Source organism: Rattus norvegicus, chromosome 4, assembly GCF_036323735.1.
Source record: "Rattus norvegicus strain BN/NHsdMcwi chromosome 4, GRCr8, whole genome shotgun sequence".
NCBI classification, from domain to species: Eukaryota; Metazoa; Chordata; class Mammalia; order Rodentia; family Muridae; genus Rattus; species Rattus norvegicus.
In genome coordinates, this window is record NC_086022.1 from 182,196,177 (window position 1) to 182,214,875 (window position 18,699).

Genomic DNA, 18,699 nt, shown 5'->3' on the forward strand with positions numbered 1-18,699 from the left:
CATGTTTTTCCGTGAGATTACTGCCCAGTGGCTGGATTTCCCCAAAGGAGTTACTCAAGACCTGTTTTAAAGTACTAACTAAATCAGTCTACAAACTGTTTCTGTGATCACCTGCTGTTTTGATGAAAGGTTCAATTCCTTAAAGTCTAACGACTTAGGGGACATTTTCTGTTTTTAAGCTGTGTTCATTGAGTCGTGTGTATTTGTATATTGCCCATATTATCAGATTAGCTGCTGTGGTGAATCCAGAGTTTTAAAGATCAGAAAATATCATTAGTCGTCTTCCATACCTGTATCTTTCTTTGCAGTTTCCATACCTATGCTAATCTTTCTTTTCCATTTCTTTAGTTTGATCTGGGAAAGTAATTAATTGATTTCTATAGAAGGTCCTAGAATGAATATGTGTGTGTGTGTGTGCGCGCACGCGCACATTCTCGTGCATATCACAGTTTGGTATGTAATATTTTAAGGCCATTATTTCTTAAACACTCAATATTTTTAGCTAAAAGCAGGTAATCGGAATCCCCCTGTGATTCAGTGGATAGGGAGGCAGGTGCGTGATCCCAGAGAAGCTGGTTGTCCCTGTCCTGGGACGGACACACCACGCTGAGTCCCAGTCACTGCTGTGCTCACACTGTTCACCGGCACCTCTGCTGTTAAATGCTGCATTTGTCAGCTCACTTAAGCTTTCCAATGCAATTTCCCTGCTTTAAGAGGACACTGTGAACCTGAAGAGGTCATGTAATTTGCTGAAGGCTGTAGGTCAGGGAAGTGGCTGTTGTTCCCATTGGAAGCCCAGTCTGAGCTCTGGGTTGGCTTGTCTGGGCAGTGGTACTGTGATGTCATAGAGGCCCTGGACAGTGTGGCAAAGGTTTACATGTTAGCAGCACAGGGAGACTGGATGAGATATCACTGGCTTGGCAGATCCAGTGTTCAGTTAATGAGAGTGAAACATGAGGCCAATCTGGGCTGTGTGAAGTGATAATTTGCCATAATGTGCCTGTGGGACATCTAAATGGATCCTTGTGGTAATCAGGTGAGCGCGTGTTGCCAGAAGGTCAGGGAGCACTTGGTGCTCAGGAAGGGAACTTGGTTGTTATTGCTCTGTGGGTTTGAAAGTGGTTGGAGAAATGGAAGGTTGAGAGTCTGTACTTGCAGAAGTCAGGAGAGTGATGAGTATTCATCCAGGAACTGCTGCAGGGGACTGGCCCTGATGGTCATGAGGAAGGTAGAGATAGATGGGCAAAAGTGCTGAAGAAGTGTGGTTATGAAGGGGAAGGCCTGGGGTGGTAGTGCCTGTTGAGGTCCAGGCCCTCCTACTGCCTCCTCTTTTCTTCTGTAACCTCTCTCTCTGCTTGCTTTTTCCCTACTTTCTTCCTCTCCCTGTCCTTTCAGTTTTCCTGCCTATTGTCCTTTCTCCATGTGATGCACTTGAATATCCAGTGTCTGGAGAATTCACCTAAGAACACACGGCATCCTGTTTGAAATCATGGTTGTTGATGTGAATGATATTGATAGTGAAATACTCAGGCATTAAGACTGCCATAGCTAGGGTTTCTATTGCTGTGATAAAACACCATGACCAAAAGCAGCTCGGGGAAGAAAGGGTTTATTTCAGTTTACACAGTCCAGCACTGAATGAAGTCAGGGCAGAGATTCACACAGGGCAGGGACCTGTGGCAGGAGATCCCGAGAGGGCCTGGAGGAGTGCTGCTTACTGGATTGTTCTGGCTCACTCCTGTTTTGTCATGCCACCAATGATCGGCAAACAGGAGTATACAGCTCAGGCTTGCCCAGAGGCCATTTTGGTGTGAATTTCTCCTCGCCTCAGGTTCTTCTATCTTCCCAGTGACCACAGTTTATGTCAAGTTGACATAAATCTAGCCAGTGCAGGGTGGTACAGCTTAGGACTTGTCCTGACATAATAGCGACATGTGTGAAGTGACACTGAAAGGCAGGTGACTAAGCTCGATGAGACATTGCCGTGCCAGGCCCAGCTCTCAGTGAGAGGTGTGTTCCTTCTCCTCGGACAGATTTTTGTTCATGTCCTGCAGAGTTCACTAATATGTTTGTTTTCAGTTAAAATTCAGGATTAGAAATTGAAATATTTTGACATTTTTAGAGAATTCACTTCATTTTATAGGGAAGATTTGGAAAAATATATGCCAAGTCCAAACTTGAGTAAAAGTTTTCCTTTTTGTATTTGAGATGAAAAAAAAAAGGAAATGTCTCTTTATATTTCACTTCAAAATTCAGAAACACATGCACGTATACTCAGAGGTACCCAGAGACATGCATACACACATACACTCACATATTCATGTACACATACATGCACACAGACAAAGGCATGTAAACACACATATAGAGTCACACACATATATACACACATGTACACATACACACAGAGGCACATAGAGGCACACACGCCTGTGCACACTGATTTACGTTTAGAAGTAAGTTTATCCTTCAGCTAAATGATTTCCTTTTTGTAAGTTAATTTTGAGAATTTCATGTGTTGTTACTATAATCATATTTTTTCTACCCCTCTTATTCCGTGTGTAACATACTCTTAAAAAGCCCAGTATTGTTAGATAAAATAAATGTTACATAAGATAGCTAGCTAAGCAGTTCCTTAAAGAAGCAATCAGAAATCTGTACATTTAGTTCATTAGTATTGACAGCCCTGTACGTGTCTTTCTTCAGGGGAACACGCAGTCTCCATTGTGAGCCATCTTCAGAGTTTGTGGTAGGACCCGCGGACAGAGCTACTGATGCCAATGTGGAATAAAGGTCATTGCAGTTAGGCCGCCGTGTGTGTGTGAGTGTGTGTGTGTGTGTGTGTGTGTGTGTGTGTGTGTGTGTGTGAATGAGTTGACTAGTGAAGATGACTCCTTACATTTCAAACATATTAGATTCATTTGAACTTTTGGAAGCATTTAAAAATAAACTAAAGTGAGTATGTTTTTCTCATTCATATTGTCTCTCTTGTCCTTTTTAACCAGTTGCTTCCACACCTCCTAATGTGAACCTTAATCACAGTATAGCAAGGTTCAGTATGGAAATAATAGCAACATTGTCTAGGAGCATTACTTTTGTGGAAATAATCCAGTAAGCAAAGTTTGACTTTAACATGAAAACTTTAACAAAATGATTATAAAAGAGGAACTTCCGGGTTTTTACAGCAGCCCCCACCCCTGCCCCTTTCTCCTTTGTTTTGCTTAATGAATGTTGAGCTGTTGAACTCTGTGCTAGGTTGGAGATGGGGTCCCTAGTGTGTGGCAGTGTCACTCTGTGCCTCCTGCCTGCACAGCACTCCTGGCCACAGCAGAGAAGTCTGCTTCCTGAGTTAGTGAGTGGATGTGTCTTAGGTTGATGTTTCCTCTGGTAGGAGGTGAACAGTCCTCGTAGACTTGGCTAGTTTGTGTGTTAAGATGTTAAAACGTGTTTGTCTTCAGTTCTCATGGAAGCATCATGTATGTGTAATTGACAAAGACTCCTTTGGATTTCAGACATTAGTCATAAAACTCTCAACGTTCAACCCTGCTGCTCTAAGTCTTGCACCCTTTCCTAGTCAGCTAGCCTGTCTCTTTTTCGTCTTGTAACCTTACCCTTGTGCTCTGTCTTCAGTATCCGGAGTGCGTCTCTCACCAGCTTCTCCGGAGCTTATCCTGGACCATGACCGCTCATCCCCATCCTCTGGCCACCTCCGTTCTGATGCCGTCATTTCCTCACCAGACGATACACGTGCAGACAGCAGCCTTGTGAATCAGACCATCTCAAAAGTTCAGGTGGGCACAGGGGTGTTTCAGAAGGAACCTTGAGATTAGAAACCACTTGCTGACTTGGTTCATGCTCGTTTGACCTTTTAAAATGAGAGTTCCAAAGGAAACACTTTTGTAATAATAATATATCTGTGAAATGGTCACAGAAGGTTTAAGAACCTTAGTTACAAAGGTTTGCTGTGAGTGTCTCATTCATTAAAATTGCCCAATCACACAGACCTGAGGCTCCATTTAGGGTACCTAGAGGACACTAGATTCAAAAGAGAAAGCTAGCTAGCAGGACTCACTCCATAAACACAGGGTGAGCTCATGGACTGATCAGAGCCCAGAGCTTCCTGTGTAAATTCCCAAGGACCTCCTCAGCCTGACTCTCAGCCCGTCCTGGAAGCAGTCTTCTGACCACTGAGGCTTCCTGAGAGGGACTAGCAGTCCATAGTGCATAGTGCTCTTGCAGACGACCTGAGCTCGGTTCAGCTTGGATACTTCAGGCAGCTCCAGGCGATCTGTTAGCACCTCTGGCCTGTGCTGCCACCCACATGTGTGTGCACACATCTATACATAGAGGACAAGTGAGAGAAAACAATGTGTTATTGCTTCCCCTGCTCATGAGAAAGCTGAGGCACAGAGCGCAATTTTCCCATGAGAATGTTGCTGGCAGAGACAGAGCTGGGCTCCGCCGGGGAATCCGAGGCATAGTTGGTGCCGTTTCCATCATCCCAGTGCTTTACTGCGTAAACAGCTGCCTGTGGTTATTCAAATGCACTTAGCGTTGCTGATGACATCTTGGACTTAAAGGAAGATAATAACAAAAAGGATAATTTCTTTTTTCATTTTAAACTTAAATTCAAAGTTAAACTTCAAGCAGGGAGATTATTATTAAAAATACTTTTTCTTTTCTGGGAGTACATGTTTTTAGGTATAAGAACATCTTTCAGTTTTAGAGCAAAAGCCCCAAAGACAGCGTCATAAGAGTGCATTCACTCTGTTATTTGCAGAGACCTTTGCATGCTGTCATCCAGATGCCTTGCCACATGTGGTGTTTTGTGATCTATTAATTTTGCTAGGAGTTATCAGTTAGCATAATTAATAAATGTGAGATTCTGAGCTACAGTTTAATTGTAAGTGCATCCTCAGTCTATGCATACACTTCAGATGTGTTTATGGGCAGTTGGGCATAATTTCCACAGAGGTTGAGTGTTTAGTGTGTTAATAGTCAGACAGTAGTGAGTACTACAGACATAAGGGGCTTTTCCCTTAGGCTTCAAAGATCAGCCTGCTGTCAAAAATCTGAAGTCTTTTGTAAATGTACTCAGAGTGGATTAATTTCATTGCTTCACTACAACTTAATTCCAGATGTCGCTTCTGAAGCTCTGTGGATGTTTCCCTAGTGGATCCCTCTAATTCTTCTCTGTGTGGTCTGTGTTCTGTTGACATGGTTTAGCTTCAGCAGTCAGCGCACACACATCTGAACATCCCTCTCTTCCCACTTGGGTTAACGGATGAGTCGAACCATGGAGCACTTGCCCTGGAGGACGAGCCTGAGGGTCCTGGGGTCCACGTGTCCAACTCTCAGCTCCGGCAGAAAATATCAAGTCTGGAGACTAAACTCAAGGCTTCTGAAGAAGAAAAGCAGCGAATTAAAAAGGTGCGTGTGTGTGTGTATGAATGTGTATATGCTCGCCAACGTGTGTGTGCGCGTGTGTGTGCTCGAGAGAGTGTGCGTGTGCACGCAAGTGTGTGTGTGCGCACGTGCATGCGCGCTCATTTACTTGAGAATGTAGAATTGTATACGCTAGCAATTTGATACAATTCAAAATGGCCGGAAAGGCCCCTGGAGCGTAGGTTCTGGTCTGTCACACCACATAGGTGGTGGAGGCATTTGTTAGAAGCCGCCAGGCGTGGGCTGGAGAGATGGCTCAGAGGGTACGAACACTGGCTCGTCTTGCCAGTGGGCCCACGTCTGGGTCCCGGCACCCACATGGCAGCTCATAACTGTCCAGAACTCTAGTTCCATGGCCTCTGAGTTTAGAGTAATACATACATTTAGGCACACATACATACTTAAAGTAACTAAACCTCAAACCAAAGTCTGTATTGGTGTTCGCACACTCATGCATTCAGCATCTAATTCAACCGACCATGTGTCAGAAGGACACAGAGATACATGTTCTGTGTGCCATAGTGTGTGTTTACAGAGCCCCATTTCCACAAACAAAACATTTAATTTGTATTCCTTTAGAAATATTCTAAATCGCTGGAGATAATTTAGTGTATATGGCAGGGTGCGTAGGTTATATGAAAATACTGTGCTGTTTTTAGACACTTGGGACTTTGGTGTCAGTGGGGACCGGGATAAACCAAAGTCTGAGCGTCCTGTTAAGGGAATCACAGGTTTTGATGGGGCTTCGCCTTGTTTCCTGCTGCTCTAAGGCTTTCATTTCTGTTTTGTCTTCATTTATTTTCAAAGCAAGCAGTATTGTGCTGCTGGTACGATTCCAGGTCTGGCGTATGTACCTGTGAAGCTAGGTACCTGTGTGGGTGTTCCAACTCTTTCAGGGGAGGGACTGGTGTGTGCTCTCAGCTTCCTTCTGTCCTTCCATGTCTGTCCATCCATCCATCTAGCCTCTATCATTTATCATCTGTCAGTTATCTATATCCATCAGTGTTATCTTCTCTCTACATCCATTGTCCATTTGTCCACCCGTCTGTGTGTCTATCTTAGCCAGGTCATTTAAAGGACTCAGAGAGATTGATTGGGGTTTGTTCCTTGCACTGGATGAGATGCTCCTGTTCTTTACTCATTGTTTTGTGTTTGTGGTGTATACCTAGATACGTGGTTGTGTACATGTGGGAGGGCGGGCCCATGCAGGTGGGAGGAGTGCCCATGCAGGTGGGAGGACGTGTCCATGTGCTCTCCTGTGGAGAGTGTCGGGACACTTTCATTTATCACTCCGCACTCTGTCCCCTCTGACATGGGGCAGGTGGCGGCCCTTGGGCTCCGTGGACTGCCCCTTCTCTGTGTCTCTGTGCTGGAGTCACACACTTGTGCTCATGGACACACTTGGCTCTTATGAGGGTGTGTGGGGAGTCAGCACTTCTCCAGCAAGCACTTTACTCTCCAAGCCAGCTGCTCCTCCAACTTGCTTTTGTTCATTTAAAATTCTAATATTCTGTCAACATTTGATGCTGGCCTAGAAATTAGTCAACCTTGGGAATGTCATGCATGTGTAACTTTTAGACATTAAGCCACTTTTCTGTATTTCCTTCTCTGATGAATATTTGCTGTTTACTGAAAAGTACTTTGTGCCATGGGACATTTTAGAGCTTGTGTTTGGCTTCCTTGTAGGATGTGGAGTCGCTGATGGAGAAACACAGTGTCCTGGAGAAAGACTTCCTGAAGGAAAAGGAGCAGGATGCTGTGTCCTTTCAAGCCAGATACCGTGAGCTTCAGGTAAGTAACCCCAGAAATGCTCAGTGATGGTCCTCAGTGAGTGTGGCAGACAGTGAAGAGTGTTGTCCCTGCCTCTAGTCCGGCATGAACTGACTGACTGCAGTGCTGACGTGTACTGGCTTTCGGGAGGTACTTGCAAAGCGCAGTTGGGGAAACAGAATCTCTTCTGAGGGCAATGCCCAGCTCTCAGGAAGTCACTGTAGGAAGAGGGATGTCGAGCTGGGCCATTGCCATCAATGCTGTTCATTTCTGAGTCTGTTCCTGGCGTCCTTGAGCTGTCAACTTGTTCTGTAGAGAGTGACTTGACAGTCCCTGCTCTTGTACACTGAGGTATCTAACATGCATTTCTGAATGCACCCAGAGCTAAAGAAAGAGGAGCCAGTTTCTTCTCTTGTTACAGTGGTGAGGTTGGTGGAGCGGAGGCTGGATTTCTGCAATGTCCGCAGCATGAAGTGAACTCTATAAACTATTCCAGGGTGTGCCAGCAGTAGATTGAGTGAAAAGCTCTTGTCCCAAGAAATTCCCCCAGTGTGTATAGTTCTGAAATAACATGCTAATTCTGGGAAATACAGACAACACAGAGAAAGAAATCAAAATTCTTGCTGTTGATAACAAGAAAAATTAAAAATGTTTTCACTTCATCTCAGAACATTTGACTTCTAACTTTCAAGTTTGAACCTGCTGTCCTAAGGTCAGGATGGGATGCATGCCAGCAGAGGATTTAGGTGACCTGAGGGAGTGATCAGCCAATGGGATGTTTTTAAACCTTAGCAGACTCTTTAAAAAACGGAAATATTGCAGGGAGTTTCATTTTTGTGATATTTCTCATTACCAGGTTAAGTGGGGAAGTGTGAAAATCCCATGGAATATGGAAACTTAGAGAACTGTGAGAGCCAGGGGACAATGGGGACGCCTCCCCTATCCTGCTCTGTTCAGGGTATGCAGACTGACAAAGGGGGACAGTGACTGCAGTTTGCCTTCCCTTTCCGGTGTGGGTCCCAGGGTCTTCCTTCTGTGTCTCCTACAGCAGCGGCACAGGGAATTTGCTAGCATCTCAGAAAGCACGTCACAGTGTTCTGTTCAAAATCATTTTGACAGACAAGGCCACTTACTAAGGGTTCATTTCTAGTAGCTGTAAACTTTCATGGCCAGCCCAGAGCCTCTTGGCCTAAGCCTTAAAAGACCAAGTCTGTTTGCTGGGATCTTTCCCTGGTGTTGACCAATTTTCCCATGAGCATGAAGTGGGCGGTGCTTGCTCTCTCTTAATTCTTCCCATTCAATTTTCTACAAAGGTACTTCTTACTTACAGGAGCATGAATATTTTCTGCTTGAGAATTAAAACTGAATTTTGAAGAGCACACCCAGTTATGGGAGAATAAAGCGTTTCAAAGACTTTAACTTTATGTATATAAATGGATTCGTTTGCATTAGGTCACTACCTGTGTTCTCTTCCTGGCTCTACAAGACCATGTGAAACTTCCTTAGGAGTTGGGGTTATTCCCAGTATTGTCATGGCTTAAATATCCAAGCGTTGGCCCCTTGATTTCTTGGCTGGACTCTGCTATGGTCACACTGTCTTGAGGTCTTGAGTTAAGAGTGTATTCAATTGGTGTTTGATAGCCCCGACCTTTTATTTGGTGGCTTAAGTTGTCTGGAATTAACGAGGTCTGAAAACATAGCATGCGTATAGTCTAGAGAGTACTGCAGGAAGTATACTGGAAGCTCAGCCTGAAGTCCCCCTGTGGTGGACCTGCTTTTATAGCAAGGCTGTGCTTGGTGTTTTTGTGTCAGCTTGACAATGACTCCAGTCATTTTAGAAGAGGGCGCCTCACTTGAGTTGGTGCTCCCACCAGATGGTACTATGGACAAGCCTTGTGGTACATTTTCTTGATTGATGATTGATGTGGCTGCTGGTTCTGGGTGATAGAAGAATGTAGGAGCCACGAGGAATAGGCTAGTAAGCAGCACTGTGCTATGGATTCTGTTTCAGCTCCTGCCTTGAGGATTCCTGCCCTGATTTCCTTCAGGGATGGACTATGATGTTGTATTGGTTGGTTTTGCATGTCAACTTGACACAAGCTGAAATTATCACAGAGAAAGGAGCCTCAGTTGACGAAATGCCTCCATGAGATCTAGCTGTAAGGCATTTTCTCAACAGTGATCAAGGGAGGAGGACCCAACCCATTGTGGATGATGCTGTCCTTGGGCTGGTAGTCTTGAGTTTTATAAGAGAGCCAGCTGAGCAAGCCAGGGGGAGCAAGCCAGTAAGAAACATCCCTTCAGGGCTACTGCATCAGCTCTTGCTTCCTAACCTGCTTGAGTTCCAGTCCTGACTTCCTTTGGTGATGAACAGCAATGTGAAAGTATAAGCTGAATAAACCCTTTCCTCCCCAACTTGCTTCTTGGTCATGCTGTTTTGTGCAGTAATAGAAACCCTGACTAAAAGTAATTGGTACCAGGAGTGGGGTATTCCTGTGACAACCTGTCTGTTTTGGGAGGATTGTGGAAGGACTTTGGAACTTTGAGCTAGAAGAGCCATTGGGATGTTAAAATTTCTGTGGGCTGTTCCATAGGAGCTTGGAAATAATGTTGAGAAGTGCAGAAGATGGAGGCCTGTTTTGTGAAGTTTCAGAGGGAAGATTAAAGACTCTTATTAGGATTGTTGCCGCTTTAATTGTGAAGATTTTGTGGTTTGGGTTAGCTGGGGCTGAAGAATCAGCTGTGATTAACAAGATACCAGAACTGTTAAAGCTAAACTTTGCATTCCTGGACGATTGATGCTGGTCAGCCGAAGCTAAGAAATTAGTGCTGATTAAGAAGAGACCAGGGCTGGAGAGATGGCTCAGCCGTTAAAGGCTAGGCTCACAACCAAAAATATAAGAAGAGACCAGCATCATTGAGGTGAAAGCTTATGGGAAGTGCTTTTTGAGAGCACAAAGGGGCTGTGTTCCAGAGAAAGCCACGGTTGTACCTTGTGCTGTGGCTGGACTTGATAGTGTGTAAGAGTCACCCAGGTGGTACTGGTTTTGAAGGCATGAAGGGGTCGTGAAGAGCAGCTGAGGCTGGGCACTGAGAGAGGCCATGGAAGGCCATTGGTGAATTGGTGAAGGTGCAGCCTCAGTTGCAGTTGATGCCCAGGACTCAAGGGGTCTTGCAAAGGAGTTGAGATTTAACACCATGAAGAGAGTCTGTGAGAGGCTATTGGTGAAGCCTAGTTGAAGCGGAAGACAGCAGCATTTTGGAGATGCCAGTACCATGAGATGACCACCAAGAGCAGCAGCAGCAGTGGAGAACAGGCACCTGGAGCCTAGAAAGACAAGGTCTATGCTACAAAGGCAGAGCTGCAAGCCCTTGGAGGAGCCTAGAAGATCATGGGTGCGTCCCAGACGTTGAACAGTTAGTTTGATTTTGCTTTTGATTGTGACTGAGCCCTGTTATTTTTCCCTCTTGAAGTAAGAAAGTATTTTAGTGGAGTCCACAGTTAAGAGACTTTGAATTTTAAAAAGACTTTGCATTTTAAAAGATACTGGATATTTTAAAGGATTGAACGTTTAATATGTAAATACTGTGGGACTCTTAAAGTTATTTAGATCTTGGGGATGAATAAAAAAAGTAAGGGTCGAGGCTTAATAATGTGTTTGTGTGTCAAGTTGACAGGGGGTCAATTGCACTGGTTGGTTTTGTGTGTCAACTTGACTCAAGCTGAAGTTATCACAGAGGAAGGAGCCTCAGTTGAGGAAATGCCTCCACCAGACCCAGCTGTAAGGCATTTTCTCAACTAGTGATCAGGGGGGAGGACCCAACCCATTGTGGATGGTGCCATCCCTGGGCTGGTGGTCTTGGGTCCTATAAGAGAGCAAGCTGAGCAAGCCAGGGGAAGCAAGAGACATCCTTCCATGGCCTCTGCCTCAGCTCCTGCTTCCTGACCTGCATGAGTTCCAGTCCTGATTTCCTTTGGTCTATTGCAAGAATAGAAACCTTGACTCAGACAGATGTAAATGGATAATCAAAAGAAACCCTGTCTCTCCCCAGTTGCTTTAGGTCAAGGTTTTTTATTATAGCAATAGAAACCCCTACTAAGATTGAAATTGGTACCAGCGAGTGGGCTAGTGGACCATTGCTGAGACAGACCTGTGTTTAGGGGAGTGTTCTGAAAGAAGTTTGCTCTGGAGAAGCCAGTAAGTGTTCAGAGCCCAATGAACTTGATGAGAATATAGAAGTTAATTCAGAGAGCAATGCAGGCCGTGGGGGCCTGGCTTGTGAAACTCAGAGTGAAGTTAAGAGTCCCTTAAAAAAATCTATTGGTGCATCCAAAGCTTTGAATTAAAAACTTTAAAGTGCCGGGCAGTGATCCAGTGCAACTTTAATCCCGGCACTCTGGAGGCAGGCAGATCTCAAGGCCAGCCTGGTCTAAAGAGTGAGTTCCAGGACAGCCAAGGCTACAGAGAGGAACTATGTCTAAAAAACCCAAAAGAATCACTAACATGAAACTTGGGCCTTGCAGGACCAATCAATACTGATCTGCTAAGGCCGCAGAATCAGCTGTGATTAAAAAGAGACCAGCATTGTTGAGGTCAAATCTTCTGGGAATTGTTCCATACTGGGCCAAGGCTGTCTCCCAGGTGGTACTGTACTGGCTCTGAGACTTTTACTGCTGCTGCTGGCCAGAGTTTCTAGAGAGCCTGGGGGTGGGGCTAGGGGGTGGGGCTAGGGGGTGGGGTGGAACTGTTGGGAGGTGCAGCACAACTGCAGGCATCCACGTTAAAACCAGTCCCATAGCTTAAATGCATCAAGCAAGTTAAAGGACAAGGTTTCTGTAAGATAAAATTAATGCTGCGGTTTGAGTCTGCCTTGCAGTTAGGTCTCTACACTCTCGTGAGATTCTTCATGAAGTCTCTGGTAAACATACATTTGCACTTTATATTCTTGTCATTTAAATCTCAGTGGTGGCCGCAGGAACCTTCTGGCCCCAATAACCCAGGACCTCTGTGGATTGGTTCTGGGCTGTAAAGGCTTGTGCACAAACAGGTCTTGAAAAACAAAAGCAAAAACAAACAAACAAAAACGACAGTGTTGTACTCACTGATGGAATTGGAGCTTCACTTTATTTATTTATTTATTTTTTTGGTTCTTTTTTTCGGAGCTGGGGACCGAACCCAGGGCCTTGCGCTTCCTAGGTAAGCGCTCTACCACTGAGCTAAATCCCCAGCCCCGGAGCTTCACTTTATATGATGAAAGAACTTTCAAGTTGTCCTCATAATGTATGATCCAGTAAAATACAGTTTTCGTGTTGACAGTTCCCATGTTTGCTCCAAGGATGCTTGTGTAACCCACTGTCCCCCCTCACCCACTCGGTTGCATCTCACTGAAAAGAGGCAGAGAGCAGGTTTTTGTACTTGGTAAATCTCTTCACAGAGTGTTCACAATGGATTATTTTTTGTTGTGTTTAGTGACACTGCCGCAGGAGGAAAACGTGGACTTGTAACTCGGCTAAGCCTTGCTCTCACCCAGTGGTAAAGGAACCTGTTATTGTTGAAAACACCAGTTTACAGTCTATAGGGGATGCCTTTGCTCTGCTTCTCCACTTATCTGAGGTCGGACTCTGACCTCAGCCATTCTAGAACCAAGCCACAGACCTCAGCAGCGAACAAGGAGAGCAGTCTGGGGCAAAGTCTCATAAAATTCATACACTCTGCCCAGTGGCTACACCACAGAGACCTTTCCCCGCAGTTGCAACATTTCATATAAAACACAAAAGAAAAGATAAGTTTGTAGTCAGAATAGCAGCGCTCGGTGAGAAGTCCCACCGAAGCTGAGTATCTGAGACTACTTCGGACAAGAGGTAACTGTTTCCCAGGGCGGTGTTTGCATTGTGCTCATTTGAAGGATTTTTCTCAGTTGCGTACACTATGACATGGGAATAGTTGAAGGGAATATTGCTGTGTCCATACTGGGTTTGAGGTCAGTGCCGAGAAGGCCGTGTGTCTCATCATATCTGTCTTGAGTGAGCTCGGCCACTGTGGTGTTGTGGACACTGCCAGAGCTTCATGAAATTCTTTAAGTCGGACTGATTTTGAAGTCACTTCAGATGGCATTTTTCCAACCTGTGGCTAAAGTTGGTCTTCTCTTTCCTACCTTATCTCTGCAACTTTCCTGAAAACTTAGTCGAATCTTACTGATGTATTCATTGCTGACTACTTCTGTTCCTGGGGAGCGGAGGAAGCCCCGAGTGTGTGAAGTCCAGAATGAACGTGCACTGTTGACACCAGTCAGCCATGTCAGAGACGCAGGCCTAAGATGCATGGAGGTGAAGCTGACAAGAGATAGCTGTAAATGGAGTCCAGAGAGTGGGGCCCTTGTAGTGGGACCGAGAAAGCCCTTGGCAGAACCTGGCCATGCTGGTGTTTGCTTCTGCACTTCCACAAGTGGGAGATATCAATCGTGGTGTCCAGGCTGTCCTCTGGTGCCCCATTAGATTGCACAGCATTCTGAGAAATGAAGCCGAGAGGTTGGTTTCCAATTTCAGACTGCGCTACAGTTCTCCATGTACCAGTTCACCCATCTGTGCTTGACATGGTTGACATCAATGCTAAAGGATGATTAGAACACTGCTTAGTTCACAGAATAAAGCAACTAAGTGGATTTACAATATGGGTGAATTTTCTTTAATCATTTATTTATATGGGTACAGCGGGACCTTTTTCTTCCCAGGCCATTAGATGATGTTGGATTTCCTGGGACTGGGTTTACACAGTTATGAGCTGCCATGTGGGTTCTGGAAATTGAATCTGGGTCCTTTAGAAGAGCAGCCAGTGCTATTAACTTTAGCACCAATTTTGGGTTTTTTTTTTTTTTTTTTGTTTTTTTTTTTTGCGATAAAAGTATTACTAATGTTTATTTTATTCCAAGTCAATGCATGCTGTTATGGAACGTCGTTCAAGAAATGCTCTATTTGCTGGTGGCTGTGATACAGTACAGTCAGGAGTCAGAGGAACAGAGGTCAACGGGTCTGACCTTGCACCAGGCCCTGGCTGGCTGGAGGGCAGTGTCAGAGCAGCCCTCAGAACTATTGAACGGGGCTCAGCCTGGCTCTAAGCCTTCACCAAGGACATCACCCACTTGAGAGTACCCTGACTGCTCTCCCTTCCTTGTAGATTCATGCCCTTACCCTATCACTGCAGACCCACCCCTCCACCCCTTGTTTGGTCACTCTACAGTGTCCAGCTCCCTCTGTTGTTCTCCGTGTTTGTCCTTTTTGTATGCACCTGACACCATCGCTGACTTCATGATTTTCTTCCACATTATACCTTTCTTCGTATTTTTCTAAAACTCCTTTTCTAGCAGCCATGTGCCCCCCTTTTGGCTGTTCTTACCTATATAGGTTTTGTGTTTTACAAGAACTTACTTGGATTTTGATGAGAGTTTTGTTAAATTCTTAGGTTTATTGATAGGAATGGTACGATGGTTTGAATATGCGTGGCCCAGGGAGTGGCACTCCTGGGAGGCTAGGCCTTATTGGAGTAGCTGTGGCCTTGCTGGAGTGGGTGTGTCACTGTGGCCATGGACTTTAAGACCCTCATCCTAGCTGCCTGGAAGCCAGTCTTCTCCCAGCTGTCTTCAGAACAAGAGGTGGAACTCTTAGCCCCTCCAGCCCCACATCTGCCTGGACGCTGCCATGCTTCTGCCTTGATAACAGACTGAACCTCTGAACCTGTAAGCCAGCCCCAATTAAATTGTTTTTATAAGAGTTGCTTTGGTCATGGTGTCTTTTCACAGAGGTAAAAACCCCAACGAAGACAGAAGTTGTTACTAGGACTTGGGTATTGCTGTGATAAGCCTGACCATGCTTTTGTTTGGAAGAATGTAGATTTGGGGACTTTGGATTTGGAAACCAGGAGAATGCTCTAAGTGAGGCTTAATGGGGCATCCTAGTAGAAATATGGGAGACTTTGTTACTGAGAATGATTTGAACTATTCAGACCTGGCCCAAGACATTTCAGTGGAGAAGAATTTCACTATGTGGCCTAGAGACTGTTTTTGTGGTATTTTGGTGAAGACTGTGGCTGCTTTTTGCCATTGTCCGAAGAGTCTACCTGAAGCTAAGGTAAAGCAGTTTATATTAATTGCATTGACAAAGGAAATCTTAAAAAAACCAAGCAAACAAAAAAAAAAGAGCCCAACAGAGACTTTGTTCTCTGGTTTAGTCTTGTGGAAAGTGTTTTAATGAAAAGGAGCAAGCTGAGAAAGGAAAAATATAAAATGTATGGTTCAGGTAGTAAAGGGGTAAATAAAAAAGTGACATGGCACTGACTCGTGTTCAAGGATAAAGAGATGAAGGCCCTGGTGATCTCAGGATGAGACCCCACCCTGCTAAGCTTATTGTTAGTGTCTACAGTTGAGAAAGGAATGAGCTACAACCCAGAAATGGAGGTCACACTTGTGATTCAGATCTTGAGACTGGAAGATACAGCCCTCTTTTGATCTGGATCTTGAGGATCAGTGGCCATGAAAATCTTAGGCCCAGGCATGATGGTCCATGACTTTAATCCCAGGTGACAATACCAAACAGATCTCCAAGTTCAAGGCCATCCTGGGACATAGCAAGTTCTGGGTGGGAAAAAAAAGCTTAAATAAATCCAGGCATTAGTGGCCCATACCTTAATCTGAGCATTTAGGAGACAGCCATGCAGATCTGTGAGTTCAAGGTCAATCTACAGAGCAAGTTTCAGAGCAGCCAAGCTTAGGCAGTGAAGGAGTTGGAAAACAGAAAATGATAATGTAATAGAACAAGGGGGCCATGTTCCAGCTCCAGCAAGCAGCAGAACTTAACAGCTTCAGCCATGTGGCTCTGGCTTTAGAGTCCAAAATAGAAGGGACTACTGGGACAATTGATGCTGGTTACCTGGAGCTGAGAATCAGAGGCGATTAAGAAAAGAGACCAGCATCACTGAGGTGAATGAAATCTGGAAAGTATTTTCTGAGAGCACAAAATCAAAACAAAACAAAAAAACAAAACAAAAAACTGTGTTCCACAGGTATCCGAGGTTGTACCTCATGCTGTGGCTGGACTTGGTAATGTGTAAGAGTCACCCATGTGGTACTGGTTTTGAAGGCATGAAGGGGTCATGAAGAACAGCTGAGGCTGGGCACAGTGGGAGGCCATAGAAGGCCATTGGTGAAGGTGCATCCTCAGTTACAGTTGAAGGCCCAGGACTGAAGGGATCATACAAAGGATTTGAGGCTTGGCACCATGAAAAGAATCCATGAGAGGCTGTTGATAAAGCCTAGTTTCAGCAGAAGTCCTCAATGTATTGGAGATGCCAGTACCATGGGGTGATCACCAAGAACAGCAGCAGCAGTCGAGTAGAGTCAGCCAGAGCCAGAGCTACAGAGGGCAGAGCTGGAAATGGGACCCAAGCCCTTTGGAGGAGCCCAGAAGATCACTTGTGGATCTCAAACATTAGAACAAGAAGCTTTGAAGTTGAAGTTGCCTCAGAGACCCCAATTTGTTGGATAGAGCTGTGGGATATCTGCTGAGGAAAGATTCTAACGAAGAGTGGAACCAGCCCAGGAGAAAGAAATTTGTTGCAGAAAAGAAAAAGGAGTTGGAGATCTGAAGACCGCTTTGACACCAGACATGGAGATGCAGAGTTTGGAGTTTGACTACCTGGTTCCCTGTCTTGCTTTGGGGATTACAGTTAAGTGATTGGATGAATCCTAGAAGAGACTTTGAACTTTGGACTTTTAACATTGTTGAGTCTCCTGTAGACTATGGGGACTTTGGAAGTTGGACTGAATATATTTTGCATTATTCTGTGTTTAGGTAGGACCCCCATAGATTTATATCTTGGACAGGCCTATGAGTTCCAGGGAGTAGATTGTGTAGTATCTGTGGCTTTTTTGGAGTAGTTGTGTCACTGTGGCTGTGGGCTTTGAGACCCTTGCCCTAGCTGCCTGGAAGCCAGTCTTATGGTTGCCTTCAGAATCAGAGGTGGAACTTTCAGCCTCCCAGGCCCCATGTCTGCCTGGATGCTGTCATGCTCATATTTGACTGAACCTTTAAGCCAGCCACAATTAAATGTTGTCCTTTATAAGAGTTGCCTTGGTCATGATGTCTGTTCACAACAGTAAAACTTAAACTAAGACGAATGGATATTGGTTATGTTATGAAAATAACCCTCACCCCCTAACCTCCATTTTTCATGTGTGTGCTGCTGATCTGCCCTGCATTTACCTGGACTTCTGGAGATCTGAATGTGATCCTCACACATGTGGTCCACACACTGAACCTACTGAGCTGTCTCGCAGGCCCTCACTGCAATGATGAGAGTTTCAGATCAGTCTCTACTAGGATAGATCCTGTCTCCACTCTGAACTCTCCAGCCTGGAGCTGCAGACTTCGAGTTTGCTTCTTAGAGTTCTGACACTTGTTGTCAACTTGTTCCCACATGTTTTAAGCACATTTTCCTTCACTTCCAGTAATGTTAGCCCACTTAGATCTTAGATTTCCTGTTATCATCCTGAAAGGCTAAAATTCTGCTAGCACCTCAGGTCGCTGTTGATTTTGTGCTAAAACTAGGTAACAGACTAGGGTCCCTATATCCTCCCTTAGGCAATGGTAACAGTTGCAAGTTAGGCTGTGAATACATGGGCTCTGTGCAGATCACATGTGAGGCCGTGAATACATGGGCTCATGTGCATGAAGGTTGCTGTGCAGATCACATGTGAGGCCATGAATGTGTATGCTCATGTGCGTGGAAGGTTTCCATGTGGTTTGTGAAGGTGGCTGAGATTAGCTCCCAGCTGGGGAGAAGCCTCAGCAGCAGAGCTTCTGGACCTGAGACAAATGACGTTTACTGTAGAGGGCATGAGCAGCACCCAGTTATGCCACGCTATGTATGAAAAGCACAATTGAGTGTGAAGTTGTTTTTGGTATGTCCATAAGGGATCTGTAGGGGTGAGAACCACTTACGGGGTCAAATCGGAAGTTGTTAGAGCCTGCTAAAGGTGTGTTCCTCTTGCTTTTTAAAAGAGATTTGACAGTCCGGAACAGGATGTCACCAGCGGTGAATGGGAAGCAGGTCGAGATGATGGTGAGATGACACAATGTTAGGCCAAACATGAATCCAGTGACTTTCAGGAAGGATAGAAAGACCCAGAATGGCTTTGCCTTTTGGTTTATGATATTTTCCAGGCCTGTTTTCCTGTTGATCATTTCTACCTAATGTTTACTTCATAGTCAGCCTGGCTGTTTTCCAATGCCTTCTAGTATATTAACATTGACATTGGAGAGGTAGAAGGCAGTCAGATGGCAGAGTCCCTGGAATCCAAGGCTCTCCCTCTGAAGCAGCTATCCTGCTGGGTGGCAGTCACGCTGGGCTGATTTATTGCACACCTCGCCACGTGCCCAGGCCGAAGGCAGTGTGGCTCTCTGATTATTTCTTCTCTGATGCGCTCAGAGTG

The 18,699-nt window shown here is 45.1% G+C and overlaps 1 protein-coding gene across 10 annotated transcripts in view; it reads left to right on the forward strand.

Annotated features, from left to right (window-relative positions):
- Ccdc91 (coiled-coil domain containing 91) overlaps positions 1 to 18,699 on the forward strand; it is a 172,018-nt gene that overhangs the window by 63,246 nt on the left and 90,073 nt on the right. For 8 of the 10 annotated variants that reach the window (XM_063286194.1, XM_006237685.5, XM_063286192.1 and 5 more), the window contains 3 exons: positions 3,631 to 3,791; positions 5,227 to 5,430; positions 7,132 to 7,236. In XM_063286194.1, coding sequence (XP_063142264.1) covers positions 3,631 to 3,791; positions 5,227 to 5,430; positions 7,132 to 7,236 — 470 coding nt within the window. Of the gene's footprint in view, positions 1 to 849; positions 1,037 to 2,706; positions 2,794 to 3,630; positions 3,792 to 5,226; positions 5,431 to 7,131; positions 7,237 to 18,699 lie in introns of those variants that run through there. The other 2 variants (XM_006237686.5, XM_006237687.5) reach the window with 2 other exon arrangements.